This window comes from Ovis canadensis, chromosome 21 (assembly GCF_042477335.2).
Source record: "Ovis canadensis isolate MfBH-ARS-UI-01 breed Bighorn chromosome 21, ARS-UI_OviCan_v2, whole genome shotgun sequence".
NCBI classification, from domain to species: domain Eukaryota; kingdom Metazoa; phylum Chordata; class Mammalia; order Artiodactyla; family Bovidae; genus Ovis; species Ovis canadensis.
The window spans coordinates 57,671,121-57,689,924 of NC_091265.1; the positions used below are offsets into that span (position 1 = coordinate 57,671,121).

The 18,804-nt window shown below is 51.8% G+C and overlaps 1 protein-coding gene and 1 long non-coding RNA gene across 2 annotated transcripts in view; one reads left to right on the forward strand and one right to left on the reverse strand.

The window, feature by feature from the left end:
* Window positions 1–3,783, reverse strand: part of SLC22A8 (solute carrier family 22 member 8) — a 21,730-nt gene extending 17,947 nt beyond the window's left edge. The window contains exons 1-2 of the mRNA XM_069566012.1: window positions 3,307–3,783; window positions 2,232–2,591 (exon numbers count right to left, since the gene is read on the reverse strand). Of these exons, the coding sequence (XP_069422113.1) occupies window positions 2,232–2,567 (336 nt within the window). The 5' untranslated portion in view covers window positions 2,568–2,591; window positions 3,307–3,783. The remainder of the gene's footprint in view (window positions 1–2,231; window positions 2,592–3,306) is intronic.
* On the forward strand, window positions 2,976–12,761 carry LOC138426963 (uncharacterized). Its single transcript, XR_011251849.1, has 6 exons — window positions 2,976–3,044; window positions 6,713–6,959; window positions 7,995–8,284; window positions 9,912–10,046; window positions 10,272–10,375; window positions 11,274–12,761. It is a non-coding gene; the product is annotated as an uncharacterized lncRNA (long non-coding RNA).
* Window positions 12,762–18,804: the final 6,043 nt, after the last annotated feature.

Consider the following 18,804-nt stretch of genomic DNA (forward strand, 5'->3'; position numbering starts at 1 on the left):
TGTCTCTTGTGGTCCTGACTGTCTTGCTCTCTTTATGCCTCTGTAACTGTGTGTTTGACACCAAGCACGTTGCTCCTTTTGCCTGGGATGCACTTGCCTGCTTCAGCCTGCCCCCTAATCCCTACCCCTCCTTCACACTCAGGCGCTGCAGACTCCAGCAAGCCCTCCTGGGTTCCCCCTCCAGGCAGATTCCGTGCCCTCCTCTGGGCTCCCGGAGTACCCTGAGTTTATAAAAGCTTGTATCCATTCATTACACAAATATTTGTTTCACAGAGGACCTCTCTGTGCCAGGCACTGTTCCAGCTCCTGGGGATACAACAAAGCAGCTGAAAACCTCTGCCCTGGGAAGCTTGCCTAACCCTACCTGGCTTCTGGTCACCCTGAAGGATGGGTCTGCCTCCCCACTGGAGGTGAGCTAAAGGAGGGCAGGCTGGCTCATAAGTTCTTTGACTTTGTATCCTCAGTCTGATGCGTGTAGCTATCCATACGTGTTGGTTGGATGTATTTCAGGCACTGTGCTTGGTTCCAGGGAGAAAAAGTGCGCGTGACAGGGAGGAAATATCTGGGACTATGACAGTCAGCAGAAGTGGTGGCTGGGAGCACGGCCCTGGGGTCAGGGGCCTTGCACTGAACGGTCTGAAGCTGGGGGCTTCAGACCCTGCAGCTGCCTCTTACTAGTGCTACGACCTTGAACAAGCTACTTAAACTCTCTGTGCTTCGGTTTCCCCATTGCAACAATGGGCTTATCATTAACAGGAAGGTTAGAAGGGTTAATATTTATGACGCACTTAGGACAATGCCTTGCACGCAGTCAATGCTTTATATAGAAATAAACATTCACTAAACAAATGAATAGCAATCATAGATTCTGAACAAAGATGGCCCTGGGTTCAAATCTCTTCTCTGCCAGGTCCTAATCATATGTGATCCTGGGAAAGTCATTGAACCTGGCTGAGCCTCAGATCCTTGGTCTATGAACTGAAGGAACTAACAATACTTCCCTCACTAAGATGTCACCTCCTGGGATTCCAGGAGCCTGTGCTCATAATGTGCCCAGCACAGGATGAACACCAGGTAAATACTTGGAAATGCATCTCTTCTAATGGGACAAAAGAAAGCTCTTACCCTCAAGGGTCTCATGGTCCCCAAGGGGAGAATGAAAACATTGGCCTCTGCTCACTCTTCCGGTGCCACCTCCTCCAGGAAGCCTCCCTAGAATCCTGTGGTTCCTCTATCTTTTGTGCTGCCACAAATGCTTGCCTCCCTGTGCCTAGCATGCATTTTTCATTTTAAAATTCCAGTTCTGAAGCTGACCACCTCTATGGCACTGAAGTTTCCCTTCCTTTCTCTGAGGCTTGGTTTTTTTTTTTTTTTTTAATCTGAAAAAGGAGATAGAATCACCTTCAACAGAATATCATTGCAGGGATCAGATTGTGGGAGACAGTGTTGGGCAAGCACTAAGATATGCCAGGTTAGCTGTAGACCCTCAATAAATGCCAGTTTCCATTCCCCTCTCTTCATCTGACCATAGTTTCCAGTTCACTGAAGAGCCTGATTTAACTCTGTAATTCCCAGAGATGGCAGGTAAAAGAGTCTGTGGATAAATGAGCTGTGAATGAATGGAGATGCACACACGAGTGACTGCGAGAGTGGAGGGCATGTTTTCTGGGTCTGCTCAGGTATGTTCCAACCCTCCCCTCCATCCACCCCCTGCTCCACACACTGTTCCACCTTGAGGCCTTGGCCCAAGACGGAATTTTCCTCCTTTCCCCCATTGCCTGCCTAACTCTTGCTGGATTCTCTTATCTCAGCCCGGGGTCCCTTCTGTAGGGAAGTGCTCCCCCTACCCCCGGTCCCTGCCCCCAGCCTAGGGCTAGGCTGTAGTCTCAGGTCACAGCCTTAAGTACTTTGAAGTTGTAATCTGACATTTCCTGTGTGGTACTCTCATTAATTGATGTTAGCCCTGCTAGACTGTGGACCCTGTGGGAACAGGGATGGTGTGTTTTTGAGTCCCCAGAGCTTGGCACCATGCCTGGCACAGAACGGGCTGTTTATACTCTGAATGTGAAGAGACAGGACCTTTTGGTCCTCCGCACCCAGGTCCTTCCTCCCTGCCTGCCCAGAGCTGTGTCCCCGGGTCCTAGGGAGACTGGGGCCCCCACCTGTCCCCCTGTCCATGAGTGTGTGGTGCTGACTCTCAGTGGAGGGAGAGGCCAGGCCTCCGGTCATACCTCAGCCACGATGGAGTCCCTGGAGCTGACGTCATAGGTCCAGCCATCCAGGCAGGGCTCGGTGGCGCCCTGGGTGTCATTGGGCAGGCTGGCGTTGGATGGATATGCGAAACGGAGGCACGTCTCAGGCTTCCCGTTCCGGCCCATGGGGAGCACCCAGGGCCCCGCAGAGGCGTTGGGCGGCGGGCGGCAGTGGTGGGTGGGGGTGGCGGCTGTGAAGATCTGCAGCAGGTTGTGGTTGGCCATGCCGAGGATGGGGAGGCCCAGCAGGACAGTGTGCAGGAACTGGAACGGCCCGTTGCTGGCCACGCGGTCCACAAGCTCGGCAAAAGTCATGGTGCCGGGCAGGATGAGCCAGGGCTGTGGGCGGGGGGCACCAGGCCGGAGAGAGGGATGCGTGCATGTGAGGTGATGGGGGGGTGGGGGGCAGGTGGATGGGTGTGGAAGCACAGGTGGGAAGGTGAGCCCAGGTGCATGTGTGAGCTCGTGCGTGTGGACGTCTGTAAGGACATGGGGCTCAGCTGTGTGCACCCAGGGAGTTATGCGTGGGTGAAGACGTCCCCGACTGCATGTACAGACATGGGGTCGCAGGGGTGGGGTGTGTCCAGAGTGGTGTCTGCAGAGATGGGCACAGGGAGGCTGGAGTGTCAGGGCATGGCTGTGTGAGCTCGGATGCGCGTGTGGGAATTGTGGGCGGGCGTGTGTGTCCAGCCAGCCTGGTCACACCTGCTGCAGGCGTGGGGCAGTGCAGGCTACACCATGGGACCAAGGGGTTCCGTCTTGGATGTGGGCCACCCAGGATGGAGGTCAGGAGTAAGTGGAAGGGTTCTTGATGGCCCTGAGCAGACACACAGGGTTGGCAGAACCCAGGTTGCCTGTTGAGAAGGTCTCCCCAAGCCCAGTGCCTCTTGCTTTTGCCTGTCTCCTGGGGCTGGCACACACAGCCGAGCAGCTGAAAGGACCCGAGCAGGTCCCAAGGGCTGAAGGGACTTGGCCAGATGCACTGAGGAAGCAGGGCCTGGTCTTCCCGGGGTCCCTGGGGGCCGGGGCATGGTGGGCCTCTGTCCCTCCTCACCTGGTAGCTGAGCCTGGCTGCTCCCTCTGGTGGGGCTGGTGGTCGCTGTGGCTGGAGCCCTGCTCTGTCCCAGATCTGGCAGCTGCTGTGGTTTGGCAGTTCAGCTCCAACAAGCTGTGTTTGCGCCTTCCCCCAGGGGGGATTATATAAGGCGTAAGCTGTTTGCCCAGGCTAATGTTTGACTTTCTTTGGGGATTAATGACACCGGCAGGGGGGTGCTGTGGACCCACTAAGCCCAGCTTTCCTCAGAGGGCTGCCCCCGTAGAGGCTGGGGTGGTGGCATGACTGAGCCAAGTGGGACTGCTGGCAGGACAGAAGGCTGGGTGGTCTGGGCGGGAGGGGTTGGGGGCTGGGGTTGGGGGGTCTGGCTTGAGTCCTGAGGCCCAGGGTCTTCTCTGAGCTGATGGTCTGAAGAATCAGAGCTGAGAAGAGCCAATGGGAGAAGTGTTACTGCCCGTGAATGGACAGTATGCCGCTGGGCACTGGCTCCCCCTCCCTGGTGCCTCTTGGCAGGGTACATCCGGGCAGGAAATGTCACCTATGTCTGCCCCGAGGGCTCAGGGCTGTCACCCCCAGGGCTCCTGGGGCGGTCAGGGCTGCCCATTCTGCATCTCAGACCCTGGGGAACACTTACCCCCCTTCCACCCCCATGCTCATTGGATGGGCTTTTCTTCTGATCAACTGTTTCCCTTTAAAGACAAATTGCAGTCCCTAGGGTTCTGTTTTTTTTCTTTTTTTCCTCTGAATATGATTTTAATTGGGCTTCCCTGGTGGCTCAGACAGTACAGAATCTGCCTGTAATGCGGGAGACGTGGGTTCGATACCTGGGTTGGGAAGATCCCCTGGAGGTGGGCATGGTAATCCACTCCAGTCTTCTTGCCTGGAGAATCCCCATGGACAGAGTCCATGGGGTTGCAAAGAGTTGGATCTGATTGAGTGACTAAAGTAATTATGTAGAACATCATCTGTTTCTTGCAAAAACTATAGGAAATAAGCCAAAATGCCCAGAATCACCTGAGAGCCAGCCCCGTGGGTGATCTGATGTATCTTCTTCCAGCTCTTTCCTCATCAGAAACCCTGATCCAAGCCCCCATTTTCTAGTATTCAACATGAAGTTCATTTAACCCTCCTGGCAGCCCTGTTGCTACTACTATTCTAGCATTATTCTAGGAAACGGAGTCACAGAAAGGTTAAGTAACTCGTTGTGGGTTCCCCAGCCAGGAAGTGGCAGGGCAGGGGCAGTGTGACTCTAAGCCCCCTTCTGTCTCTTGGAGCCAACATTTCTGCAAAGTCTGCATCTCCTCAGCACGGCCGCCTAGCCTGGCCTTCAGCTTCACTCCTGCCTGCCTTTCGCTCTTGGGTTCTTCTTCCAGGGACCCTAGGAGCTATCCCTCCTGTCTGCTCTGGGGGCTAAGGAGAGGCCCACCTAGGACTCCCCTTCTCGGTTGGGGAGGGGGCTTCTCATTCTTTTCCTTGGCCCCCTCATCCATCAAGGTGGCATCTGGCTCCCAGGGCTCAGGCTGGGCTCCATCCCCTGAAGTTTCCTCTCCCACCGGCCTCCTGAAGGGCAAGGTCAGTGGGTAACCCGGGTCCAGCCCCTCCTCTCTGCTCTCCACCTGGACCCAGCAGTAATTGATGTTCTTTGAGTGGCCGGAGGCAGGGCAAGATCCGGAGTCATCAAAGGAAGATTAAATTATGCTCCAGGGCAGCCAAGGGGTTGTTTTAGGAAGGTTTTTCGACTGTGAAGCTTGCAGAGAACTGGGCCTCCACCCTGAGCCCCCACCCTGAGCCCCCCTGTTCCAGGCATTCTCCCTCCGTGAGATTTTCCAGTTCCTAATTGGGCCTGGGTTATCCGTCTGTTCCTCTCCTCGCGGAATGTTGTTTAAAGGGGCCCAGTGACGTCCCACTGTGACTGCTGGAGCTGACCCAGAGCATGGCCCGGTCAGGGGCAGTGCCCCCGGCCCCCTAGGATGTGCTTGGATTCCTGAAGCTGAACTGAGGGGTTGTGTTCATGCACTTGCTGTAGAACCTTGGGCAAAGCACCTCCCTCTGGGCCTCTTGTTTCTCTTCATTAACTGAGTGGCTTAAAACACACACACACCCACGGGTACACCAGAAACCTTTTACTCAAACAATATATCGGGTTCATAAGATCAACATATAAAGCACATCCTAAAGGGGGTGGTCAGGCTAAAGTGGTGAAAGGGGTGGAGAGAAGCCCCCTCTACAGTTCAGCCCCCCAGCCCATCCTTCCTTTTGGCCTCCTGTGTCCCAGGCTATCCCTGCCTGAGGCAGCTTCATTATATCAGAGGATCCATCACTTCTTACATGCTGTGATCCTAAATTCAATATGCTGAAATTAACTTTTTTAAAAAAATAAGTGATGCATTTGGGAAATTTTACATATTAGCTGCATTTTTAAAAAAATGCATTTTTAATTTGGGGCATGGGAATCGATTTTCTTCTTTCGTTCCTCCCTTTCTTCCTTCCCCCTTCTTTCTTTTTTTTCCTGTTTCTTCCATTCATTTCTGTCTAAACTTTTTCAGAGCCTCTAAGCGGAACTAGGTTCAGTCAGTTTCCCTCTTCTTTTCAGGGAAAGCAGCTGACATGTTTTGCTCTGGAAAGGCACAAGGAATCATCTAGCTCCACATCCTCATCTTATATAAGGGAGACTGAAGTTTGGTGAGGGAAGGAAGACAGATCTGACTCCCAGGGTCCCTTGCAGCTCCATACAGCACAGTCTTTAAATCTTCAATTCGTGGAGGCAAGGGAGGGGCTATGACAAGTGAAACAGGGAAATCTTACTTCCTTGGAAGGGGCGTCTGGTTGTTCTGGCCAATTACAGAGGCCACACTGGACTTTCCGTGGACCATCCAAATTCCTACCCGCACATTTGTTCATCTCTCTATCCATCCTTTCTTTCTTCCAGCCATCGATCTTTCCCTCCTTCCATCCATCCATCCATCTTTCCTTCCATCCATCCAATGTGTCTCATGCTTTGTGTGTATGAGGTCCTGTACTCGGAGCTACTGTGCCTGATGAAACTTCCCGCCGGCTTGTCAGAGAAGACAGCATCCCAGAAACAACCACAGCACAAAGGAGGCTGACCTCAGTGCCACAGGAGAGGTCTACAGAGTTCCCGTGGTCTTAGGAGAGGGAGAAGATGACCGAGGGATCGGATGGGGGTGTGTTGCCCATAGAAGGTGGCGTTTACACAGGCAGAACTGGAGAGGGGGCTACAGATGCAGCGGTGTGAATTCAGGGCATGGTGGGAAAATGGGAGGTAGACGGGATGAAGCAGCGTGGATGGACACTCTCTTCCTACCCAGGATGGGGGTGGTGGTCACATCGCCGTGATAGTCCCCGGGGTGCTTGTGATCCCTGGATATCCCTTCTCTTTCTGTAGGTGGGAGAGGGAGCTCCCGAGGCTGGGGCTTGCTGACTGAGTCGTGCTCAGCGGTGCCCAAGCTCACCTTGTACAGAATCTGGGTCTCTCGCGCCCTATCAAGGTTCCATCGAAGCTGGGCTGGTCACTCGAGCCTTCCTGGTGTCTCTGTGCCTGGCTGCTGCCTGTTCACCACCTTCTCATGGGTTCAAGGCAGAAGCTACAGCCTGTGTGGGGCCCGGTCCCGTGGCTCCGTCTACGGCCCCAGGTAGGAGATTGGGGGGGGGGGTTCAGTAAATCCCCAAGGGCCAGGAGCTGTTCCTTCATGGTGGCCATGCTGGAGCCCTGAGCCTTCATCCCTGTTTGGGACTCCAGGTTCTGCCCCTGTCCTTGGGTGGCTCCAACAGAACAGTGGCCTGAATGGAGTGGTTTCAGGCTGGGCCTGGGCAAGGGCTCATCCTTTGCCCTCAAAGCTTAACCAACCACTCCCCCTGCCTGATTCTAAAATTTCCTTCACAGGAAGAAAGCATTCCAGGGAAGAGGAGTCCCAAAGGCCTGAATCTGAGTCTTGACTCTACCACTTGCTAGTTGGTTGGCCTTGGGCCAGTGATAGTTCCTGTTTAAGCCTCAGTTTCCCCACCTGTAAAATGGGGATTAATACCTACATTATGAGATGAGATGGTTGGATAGCATCACTGATTCCATGGACATGAACTTGGGCAAACTCTGGGAGATAGTGAGGGACAGGAGGCCTGCCATGCTGCAGTTCATGGGGTCACAAAGAGTTGGATGTGACTTAGTGCCTGAACAACAATGATGGCTCGACGACCTACCTTACACGATTGTTGGGTTTGTTTTTAATTGGAGGAAGACTGTTGGGATTTTAAATAATGTATATAAGACCCTGAACATAGTACCAAGCACATAGTACTTAATTTGAGGGTCACCCCTGATGGATCAGCAAGGCCGAGGAATCCCAGGAGGAAGAGAAGGTTGCTGGGAGAAGGGAGGACAGAGGCGTGCCCTTTGGCCGTTGGTCACAGGCTGGAAGGGTTTCAGCCGGGTGGACCTTTTGAGGCTGTCCTTGGGCACCTGGAGTCTAACCGGGCCCGGCCAGTCACTGCTGAGCCCACGATGCCAGGCAGGCTGGGCCTCAGCTGTCACCCAAGTGAGAAAGGGCGAGGACACAGGATCATTCCGGGACCCAGGAGGACTGAGGGGTTGTTTTCCAGCAGCTGGAGTTCCGGTGGCCCAGGCGAGATCCGAAGTGACTCCCTCGCCCTCTCTGCCCTCGACCCCGCAGCGCTAAAGGCACAGCAAGGAGAGTCGCCCCCTGCTGGTGGACCTCATAAACTGCTTCTCTCGCCTTGACCGAACTGCGGAGTTTTGGAACCTTCCCGCCACTTGAACCCAGAACCCAGCACAGCGAACCGATTTGTGTGGATATGAGAAGCCCCACAGACCCGACATCAGCCGTAAGACTTTGAGGGAGGGGACCTCGGTCTGACTCGCTGTAACTGCAGGCTGACGAGACAGATGCTACGGTCCCCATGTCCTTGAACGATTTTCTGCTCATCAAATCTCTTAAACCAGGTTTGGCCGACTCAGATGCCCACGAGGGCAGTGATGTGAACGAGTGGGGTGGGCTAGATGTCGGCAGCCCTGAGCTCCGGTCCTCGGCGAAGTGCAGAGCGCATGTCCAGTCACCAGGGCCGCTCAGCACCAGCTGGCGTTGCCATGGGGATATGCAGGCTCGGGGTTGCCAGATCCTCAGATATTTTAAAAATAGCTTGAAATCTGGACTTCTGTGCGAAAATTTCCAATTGTGTAGGCGACCCCTCCTCCCACCTTCTGGAATCCCTTTGTCTTTTCTGCTTCTACCACCCATAGCAGCCACAAACCCCATAAGTGATGCCTTGGAGAAGAAGGTAGGATTTCCTTGGGTTGGTCCTCGCACCTCCTCCTTGCTGGCCCTCGGGATTGGGTGAGCAGGGCCTTCTGGAGTTTGTTCATTTGACAAACGTTTACCTAGAGCCAGCTTTGGGCTGGGCCCTGTGCACAAAGGTGTTGAAGATGAGAGGAAATGAAGATGACACAGAGCATCACAGATCCACATTCCAGGGGCAGGGCTCACAGACCTCTGGAGGGAGAGTGGAGGCATCCATGGAGCCCATGCCAGGGTTCAGGCACCCTGAGGACAACAGCCCACTGGCTTGCCAGCCGAGCCTCACATCAGAGCCACGTGGTTCCCTCTTTGTAATCAGCCACTGTGGCTGGGTTGGGTGCCATACTGCACTCATTCTCCTTCAGCATCGTTTGTTTTTGGCTGCACCATGCAGGAACATTTTTCCTGACCAGGGGTTATAATCTGTGGCTCCAGCAGGGGAAACGCAAGAGTCCTAACCACTGGACTGCCAGGAAAGGCCCTCTTTCAGCAAGTTTATACTCACTGTCCCCAAGGCTAGCTCCTCCTTAGTTCCTCAAATGTCACCTCCTCAAGAGGCCTTCCAGGACCATGTTGCCGGAAGTAGCATCCTTAACTCTACTGACACCTGCTCTGCCTGGCTTTATGCTCTTTGTAGCATTTATCACTGGCTGAGTCATGGGCTGGCTTATTATTTATCTCTCCTGACCCCGAACGTGAGGCCAGGAGGGCAGAGCCTGACTCAGACATATTTTCTGCTGACTGGGCTTACTGTAGGAGCTTGCTGAGTTCTGGTTCAGAAGATGCATTCTGTCCATGAGTCCCCGATCTCTTTTCGGGCAGTCTTAGCAGAGGTCATGTGCAGGCCTGGATCCCTCTTGCTGGGCCTCAGTCTCCTCATCTACAAAATGGGCACAATGATGTTTCCTACCATCAGGGCTACTGAGGAGGGTGGGTGCCTGCAGTGCTGTGATGTGGGAAGCCCAAACAAACCTTGTCACAGGGCGTGGTGCCCCCTGGTCCTGCTGGGAGCTTGGAGCCCATCTTAAACCTCCCCTCCCCCATGGAGCAGTACTTTATTCTGCCAGCCTTCTTTCCTGCCCACAAACCTCACACAGGCCTGCTTTGCAGTTGGTCTCCCTCAATTTGGCAGAAGAGCTGAGCAAAAAAAAAAAAAGATGGTCTGAGCCTCCTGGAGCAGACGGTGTGGGAGAAGAGAAACCACAGAGGCAAGAGGGGGTGCTCAGAGCCTGAGAAACCCCAGCTCAACTCCCCTCTCCTGGTCTTGGGCTTCAGGTCTCCCTCTTGGGGATGGACATGGGCAAACAGAGCTTTACCAGGATGCAGACAAGGACTAGACACAGCGGGGCTCCTGCTTGTAGGAGATTTGGCATCGAGGATTGGTTTGATGGCAAAGACGCCAACAGCCAGGTACACAGCTGCTTGGACAGAGGAGTGAACCCAGGGCTGGGGGTGGAGGGAGGAGAAGGGTCAGGGGGCTTCCAACTGAGTTCATTTATATCTGCTGAGCCCACAGGGTGCAGAATCATGGATGGCTGTCCCTCTGGAGTAGAGGGACATTGGTGGCTCACCCCAAGGCTCTGACCTCATCTAGTTTCATCACTGTTGTGGATGAAACTTAGAGAGGTTTATCAGGTTTGCAGAGAACCTAAAGCTGGGAGAGAGGGTATCTATAAAGGAGGACAGAACCAGAATCGAAAATGACTGGAGGACTGAATGCCGAGCCTGCCGCTTTCCAGGTATGCCACTTCAGACAAGTCACAAAAACCTTTTTGAACTCGGTTTCCCCATCTGCAAAATGGGACAGTGCCACCTGCATTGCTGTGAGGGTCAGTGAGACCAGCTACGTGCACCCCCTAGCCCAGGGCCTGGCACGCAGCAGGCCCCTGATAGCTGGTGGCAGCTGCTGTGATTAATGATAGTGTGAGCTCCTCAAGGACAGGGGATCTGTCTTTCTGTGCTGTATCCTCAGTGCCTGGGATGGCGTGGGCACCGAACAAATGTTTGTCAGATGAATGAGCAAGATGAAATCTGACGGGGGATAAATGTCAGTTCTTGGACTCAGATCCAAAGACCCAGCTGCACATGGACGCAGTGAAGGGTGGGGGGTGGGGTGGGGGAGTGGAGGAGAAAAGGCTTAGCAACCAACAGCACATGGGAGAAAAGTTGAGGGGTTTAAGCTGATGGAAATTTAACATGAGCTGGCTGCCTAGATCAGCCCAGGGAAACTTGGGTGGTATTATTAGAGGCCTAATGCTCAGAAAGAGGGAGGCCATGGTGGTCAGCCAACCTCAACAAGATCAAATGGGAATGAGGCCTCAAACCACACTGAGAGGTAGTTGAAGGGCCAGGGCATTGAGCCTGGAGAGAGAAGGCCCACCTGGCAGCAGGGGTTCAGACCTCTCCACCTCCGCTGGCTCTGGACAAGCAGTGAATCAGGTTCAGTTTTCTCATCTGTACACCGTGCAAGCCACAGGCTGGTGCCCACTGGGCCCCTAGAGAAGAGCAGGACTGAGAGCCCGAGCCTCTCCGGACTCAGAGCCCCGCCTGCCTCACTGGGCTCCTCTGTCGGTGGTTCCTGCTGGAGGGCGGCTGGCTGGGAAGCTGCACGTGGCCGGCGTCTGTCTCCTTTTGCAGGTTGGATGAAGGATGGCAGGGGCGACACCTCCCACCCCGACCTCCTCTCTGTCCTCCATCTGAGGCCGGTCCTATAGTTGAATCGCTTTCCCCGCAGCCAGTTTCCCTCTCCTCCGCATTCTTCTGGGTGTGGGATGTGCCTGCAAGAAGCGGAGCTCCATCCAACCTGCTTTTCCCCCGCAACAGCCAAGTGCCCGCGCAGCGCCCCCGCCTGGGAGGCTCTGTGTGCGCCCTCTGGTGTCCGCTGGTGGCATTGCGCTGAACTAAGCGCCAACCCCAATGGAGTTGGAATCAGACACCTTGATAGAAATCCTGGCCCTCCACCCACAGATGAATGGTTAAACACAGTGTGATGTACACACCAGATAGAATACCACTCAACCTTAAAAAGGAGGAAATTCTGATACATGTTACAAAGTGAACTTTGAAAACATTGTACTGGGACTATTTCCTGGTGGTCATGTGGTTAGGACTCCTGCTTTCTCTGCCGAAGGTGCAAGTTCCATTCTTGATGGGGGAACTAAGGTCCTACGAGCCCAGTGGTATGGTCAAAAAGAAAAAAGTTGCACTAAGTGAGAGGAAAGTACAAAAGGTGGCTTGAAACTCAGCATTCAAAAACTAAGATCATGGCATCCAGTCCCATCACTTCATGGCAAATAGAAGGAGAAAAAGTAGAAGCAGTGACCGATTTTATTTTCTTGGGCTCCAAAATCACTGAAGATGGTGACTGCAGCCATGAAATTAAAAGATGCTTGCTCCTTGGAAGGAAAGCTATGACAAACCTAGACAGCGTATTAAGAAGCAGAGACATCTCTTTGGAGACAAAGGTCTGTATAGTCAAAGCTACGGTTTTTCCAGTAGTCATGTATGGATGTGAGAGCTGGACCATAAAGAAGGCTGGGCACCAAAGAACTGATGCTTTAGAATTGTGGTGCTGGAGAAGACTCTTGAGAGTCCCTTGGACTGCAAGGAGATCCAACCAGTCAATCCTAAAGGAAATAAGTCCTGAATATTCATTGGAAGGACTGGTGCTGAAGGTGAAGCTCAAAAACTTTGGCCACCTGATGTGAAGAGCAGACTCACTGGAAAAAACTCAGATGCTGGGAAAGGTTGAAGGTAAAATGAGAAGGGGGTGGCAGAAGATGGGATGGTTAGATAGCATCACTGACTCAAAGGACACGAATTTGAGCAAACTCCAAGAGATAGTGGAGGACAGAGGAGCGTGGCGTGCTGCAGTCCATGGGGTTACAAAGAGTTGGACACAACTTAGGAACTGAACAACAATGACAACAAGTGAAATAAGCCAGACACAAAAGAACACAAAAGTTTCCACTTATAGGAAGTACTTAGAGGAGAAAATTCGTAGAGACAGGAAGAAGACCTCTATTATGGGCTACCAGGGGTAGGGGGACAGGGGAGCTATTGTTGAATGGACACAGAGCTTCTGTTTGAGATAAAACGTTCATAAAATGAATAGTGATGGTCTTATAACATTGTGAACATACTTAATGCCACTGAATTGCACATTTAAAAATGGTTAAAATGGTAAGTTTTATGTTTTGTATATTTTACCACAGTTAAAAAAGTACCCTCCATCCCCTCCTCTTCCCCTGCCCCCCCCACAAAAAAATTCCGGACCTGCCACTTAAAGAAAGCTTGACCCTGGTCAAGTCACTTGAACTTCTCTGAGCCTCAGTTTCCCCATTTTAGAATGGGGGCAATAACACCTGCCTCTGGGTACCACCTGGTCCAAGCCACCATTCTCCCTTGGTTGGAGGATTGCAAACAGCCTCCTCGACGGCTTCTGGGCTTCACCCTTAGCTCTCCCCTCAAGTATTTTTCACCTGAACAGCCAGAGTATCTAAAACTGTAAGTCCAATCAAGTCATTCTCCTGCTTACAATTCTCTCCAAATTGCTCCCCTTGGCTGAGAGACCTGGGCCTTGACTTCTTGTCTCTCGGTACTTTCCATACCTTCTTCTCCCCACACTGTCACCCCCTGCTCTTTGCGCTCCCAGGCCCTTGGCCTTGCTCTTGACTCTGCCTTGAACTCCATTTTCCCGGCTGTCTGGTGTTGCTACTTAGGGTCTCAGCTCAAAAGTCACTTTTTCTTCCTGAGAGCCTGACTTCTTACCACCCTGATGTTGCCTTGCCTCCTGGTCTTACCCTCATCACCTCTATCCTGTTTTATTTTTCTCTTTATAGCACCTGCCACTGTCTGAAATGGTCTTATCTTCTTCAAGTAACTGGTTTTTTCATGTAACTCGGTACAATACAAGCGGGAACCAGCTTAATTTTTCTCCCACCACCATCCTAGCGCCAGCTCTGTTGCACCTCTCTTCTCTCTCCTTGAAAGCATTTCAACTAAATAGAGCTTTACCAGTTTCTTTCAGGTAACAGATCCATTTCAATTTCAGGCTTTAAAAAGTCAGAGTTTTAGGAGATGTACATTGAATGATCTTGGAGTGACGTGTCGTGATGTCTGAGGCTTGCTTTCAAAGGGTTCAGTCAAACCATGTCATATAACACAAAACATAATGTCAGCAATTTTTGAATCCAAGTGGTGAGTGTATGGGTTTATTGCTCTATTCTTCTGGCTTTTCTGTGAGTTTGAAAATTCCTACCAAAAATTGGTTTAAAAAGAAACTGTTTTTGCCAAGTTAAACAACAAGCCAACAGTGACCAGGGTTCAGCAGGGCAGGGGACCGGATTCACAAAGCAGTTCATGGCAGAGACTTCCTTGGTGGTCTAGAGGGTTAAGCAAGACTCGCCCTTCCAATACAGGGGCCTCGGGTTTGATCCTTGGTCAGAGAACTAAGATACCATGTGCTGTGTGGCAAAAAAAAAAAAAAAAAAAAAAAAAAAATCATGGCAAAGATAGAGAACAGACTTGTTGTGGTCATGGGAAAGGCATGGGCTGGGAGTTTGGGGCTGGTTGATGCAAGCTATTACATTTAGAATGGATAAACAACACGGTCTTAACGTGTGACACAGGGAACTATATTCAACATCCTGTGACAGACCATGATGGAAAAGAACATGAAAAACAACATAAATGCATGTATAACTGAGTCAGATTGCCATAGACCAGAAATTGGCACAACCTTGCAAATCAGCTATGAACGTGAAAGTTTTAGTTGGTCAGTTGTGTCCAACTTCTTGCCACCCCAGGGACTATAGACCACCAGGCTCTTCTGTCCATGGAATTCTCCAAGCAAGAATACTGGAGTGGGTTGCCATTTCCTTCTCCAGGGGATCTTCCCAACCCAGGGATTGAACCCAGGTCTCCCGCATTGCAGGCAGATTCTTTGCCATCTGAGCCACCAAGGAAGAACTATACTTCAGTAAAAAAAAAAAAAAAAAAAAAAAAAAAAAAATTAAAGTTCATGGCAAAGAAGCCAGATCGGCTCAGGTCCCTGGTCCTGCTTGGACTCAGCCTCACCCCCTGCTCCTCCCACCCCATCAGAACCGGCCAGACCTGGTCTTAATTTTTGCTGAGTTGAGTCAGCTCAACCTGGAGGGTTAACCTGGAAAGGAAGATGGTCCAGAAAGCAAAGGCTAAGCAGAGAGTGGGTGAGAGCACGTGTGCATGCACGTCTGTGCACACGTGTAATGTGTGCGTGCCTGTGTGTGTGCCTGGTGCTTGTGCAGACGTGTGCCCGTGTGTGCATATGTCCTGCCGGTGTGTCCATGTTGGCTGGTTTGCGGGGTCTGAGGCAGGGCTGGGCAGAGGAAGTGGTTTGAGGGGTAGCGAATGTTTGCTGAGACTGTGTAAGGGCAAACACAAATTAAAAATAAGAAAGAGCTTAATTCTCCCTGAAGGGAAAAAAGGGAAAAGACTTCCCCTCCCTTTTCTTAGAACATTCAGTTTAGAAACCTTATAATTGTAAGCTCTGCCTCTTTGAAATGTATGTAAATCTTTTCAAAAGCTAAATAAGCCCCTTGCCAGTTTACCATCCCAGGAATGTTTCTTCAGGGAAGTGGAAAGTGAAAGTGTTAGTCTTTACTCTTTGAGACCTCATGGACTGTAGCCCATGGCCAGGCTCCTCTGTCCATGGAGTTCCCCAGGCAAGGCAAGGAGCCTGGAGTGGGTTGCCATTTCCTTCTCTAGGGGATCTTCCTGACCCAGGGATGCAACCCAAGTCTCCTTTCAGAGTCTCTACCATCTGAGCCATCAGGGAAGCCAAAGAATACTGGAGTGGGTAGCCCACCCCTTCTCCAGGGGATCTTCCCAACACAGGAATCAAACCAGGGTCTCCTGCATTGCAGGCAGTTTCTTTAGCGGCTGAGCCACCAGGGATGCCCTCTTTTGGAAATGGAGTTGTCCAGGAACTCAGCACAGCCACCTTCCACTTTCTGTGGGAGAGCAGAGTCTAACTTGACCTAGTGCCTGGCTCCAGGTTGCAAGCCTACCTCCTGTCCTCAAGACAGGAGCAAGCAGTTTTCCTCTGCATAAATGCAATTATTAATAGCAAACACAGGTGGCCACTGTATTTGCCAGGCGAATGCAGCAGAATGACAATGGTACTCTCCAGACCTCCTGCTGGAGGGTTAGCTGTGGTTGATCTTGAGAAGATGTGTGTGATGGTGGTTTATCTGCCTGGCTATGTGAAAGGATGGTTGGATGGCATCACCAACTCGATGGACATGAGTTTGAGCAAGCTCTGGGAGTTGGTGATGGACAGGAAGCCTGGCGTGCTGCCTTTCATGGGGTCGCAAAGATTCGGACACGACGGAGCGACTGATCTGAACCAGTATGAAAGGGTGAGAGTTCTTTGTAACCTCTTAGTGAATCGCCTGTGATGTGTAGCAGGTTCTGGTCCAATGTTCATTCCATACAAAACGTTTTTCCCTCCTACTTTTTCGGAGGGGTTTTTCTGGGTTGGCAGATCTTGTCTCTAAGTTTGTACTTCCCCAGCAGATGTCTGGGCGCCCTCCAGTTTTTGGTCAATGCGTGTGCATCTTTTCCAGACAGAGGTGGCAGGAAGTCTCCCAGTCAACCTGGGCCCCCTGGACCACTGCGGCCTCCTGGGGTCAGTCATCCTGGAGGCAGGCACCTCTCTTGGAGGGGATGGGGGCACCTCGCCCAAGGAAAGGGGGCGGAATCTGAGGATTCACAGCGACCGCAGCTGACCCTCGGCCGGCCTTGGGGCCCCGGAGAGCACCTGCTTGTGGAATCGCAGAGACTCAGCGGGGAGAACGGCAACCTTGCAGCCTACGTTGGGGCGCTTGCTGGGGAGGGCGCTTTGCTCCAGCCTGAGCTCCGAGCCCGCAGCCCCGCCCGCATTCGGAAGCGCCCCGGGCTGGCTCCACAGCGACGCCATGTGGCCGAGAGACGGAACCGAGGCGGGAATGCTGCTTCTGCCCGCTCAGGAAAGCCGGTCTGACCGCCGCCCTCCGTTCGCACAGCGTCAGCCTTTGGGAGAAAAGGATGAAAGGCAACCGGGGGCTTGGTCGGGGGAAAATAGAAGTTATCGTCTAACAGTTCCCCAACACCGACGAGTTATAATGCAGCAGGCATCCCTGAGCCCTTCTTCATCCCCAGTCCCCACCTGGGTATGGGTCAGGGGTAGAGAAGGCATCAGGGTGTTTGTTTCCCATGGGATGGGAGGGAGGTGGGAGCGGGATTCAGGACGGGGAACACATGTACACCCATGGCTGATTCATGTCAATGGGTGGCAAAACCCACTACAATATTGTAAAGTAATTAGCCTCCAATTAAAAAAAAATGAAAAAAAGGCTTTGAGTCTTTAAAAAATATTTATTATTATTATTATTTTTAAATTTATTTAACTGTGCTGGGACTTAGTTGTGGCATGCAAGATGTTTAGCTGCAGCATGTGAAATCTAGTTCCCTGACCAAGGATCGAACCCAAGCCCCTTGCGCTGGGAGTGCAGAGTCTCAGACATTGGACCTCCAGGGAAGTCCCCACATTACTTGCTAGTAAAGATGTAGACTGTCTAGTGGCTTGTCTCTTAGGCTGTGTTAGAGTGTCCCTGAGACAAACGTGGCAGCATCTCACACCCGATGGCTGCACCACGAGTCCAGGAGCTTCCCAGGCAGCTCATCCTCTTCCCCACTCCCCCTCCATCATAACTGATTCTATTTCTGTCATTTTTCCAGGAAGCCCCTTGCGCACAGAGAGTCAGGGAAGTGGGGCCCCTGACTGGGTGATGTGGTGGACCCTAGGGACACAGGCAAGTGAGGGTTGGACCCTCCCAAAGGAGAGGGTTCTTCTGATGTGTCCAAAGGTTCTGGGTCCAGAGAGCAGATGTACATGGCACAGGGGTGACACCTGGGTAATACCTTGGGTACCGGTTCCTATCGATTAGTGCATGTTGGGAAGGATTCCCTCATGATGCTTGGGTTATAAGGGCAAGAGTGGCTGATTGATTACTGTGTGTTTCCTATTGTGCTGCAACAAACTGCTCAAACTTAGAGGCTTAGAGCAACACAAATTTATTATCTGGAGGTCAGAAGTCCACAGTTGGTCTCACTGGGCTTAAATCAAGCTGTCAGCAGAGCTGCATGCTTTTTGGAGGTCTAGAGGAGAATCTGTTTCCTTGCCTCTTCCATCTTCTCCAAGCTGCCACATTCCCTGGCTTGTGGCCCCTCTCCAACACTTGCATTGCTCTGACCCCTGTTTCCATGACAACATCTCTGACTCAAATGCCACCTTCTTATAAGGACCCTCATGATTACATTGAGCCCACACAGTTCATCAGGGATAATCTCCCCATCTGCAGACTGGCAAAATTCTCTTTTGCTATGAAACGGAGCAGGACCCTGTGGCCCTCCCTCCCAACCCCTTCATGTACTCTGCCTGCCTTTCGTCTGTGGAAAAACTTTAGCCAAAGAATAAACTTAAGCAGAGAAGTGAGAAAATGAAGAAACACAGGAAAATCATCCAAAACTAAAAATAGTTTAATCAAGGATCTTTAGTTCCTTCTCAAGGGCTATAGATAATATTCTGAGCCATATCCTGTGAGCTGTCTTGTAGATACTGAAACGTCCGTCAGGTGGAAGAAGTTAATCATGACCAGATTGTAGCCATGACATGAACTGCCTCAAATTCTGAGAACTGGCCTCGAAGAACAAACTGACCCCAGAACTGAAAATTAACTGTATACTTGAAACAATCAAGATGACCCTGGTCATACCACTGATAACCAGTTTCAACGTGACTGGCAGAGCTGACTGTGCTGTTTCTGCATTTAGCTCCCTCGCTCTGCCTGTAAGAGCTGATGTCCACTGGTTGTGGGTAGGAGGGGAGTTGGCCTTTGGGCAGAAGTCTGCCCGCTTCCCATCCCTGGTTGCCTGTATCCAAAGTAAAGCAAACTTTCCTTTCTACCAGGTTTGCCTCTTTATTAACTTCTGAGTGTCAAGTAGCTGAAGCCCAGTTCCAATTATGTTATCCAGTCCAAACTTGCTCTGCTGGTCACACAATAAATCAGTGAATCTGAGGCGAGGTGTTGGACCCAGAAGGGACTTTATTCGGGAGCCGGCTGACAGAGAAGGTGGCAGGCTAGTG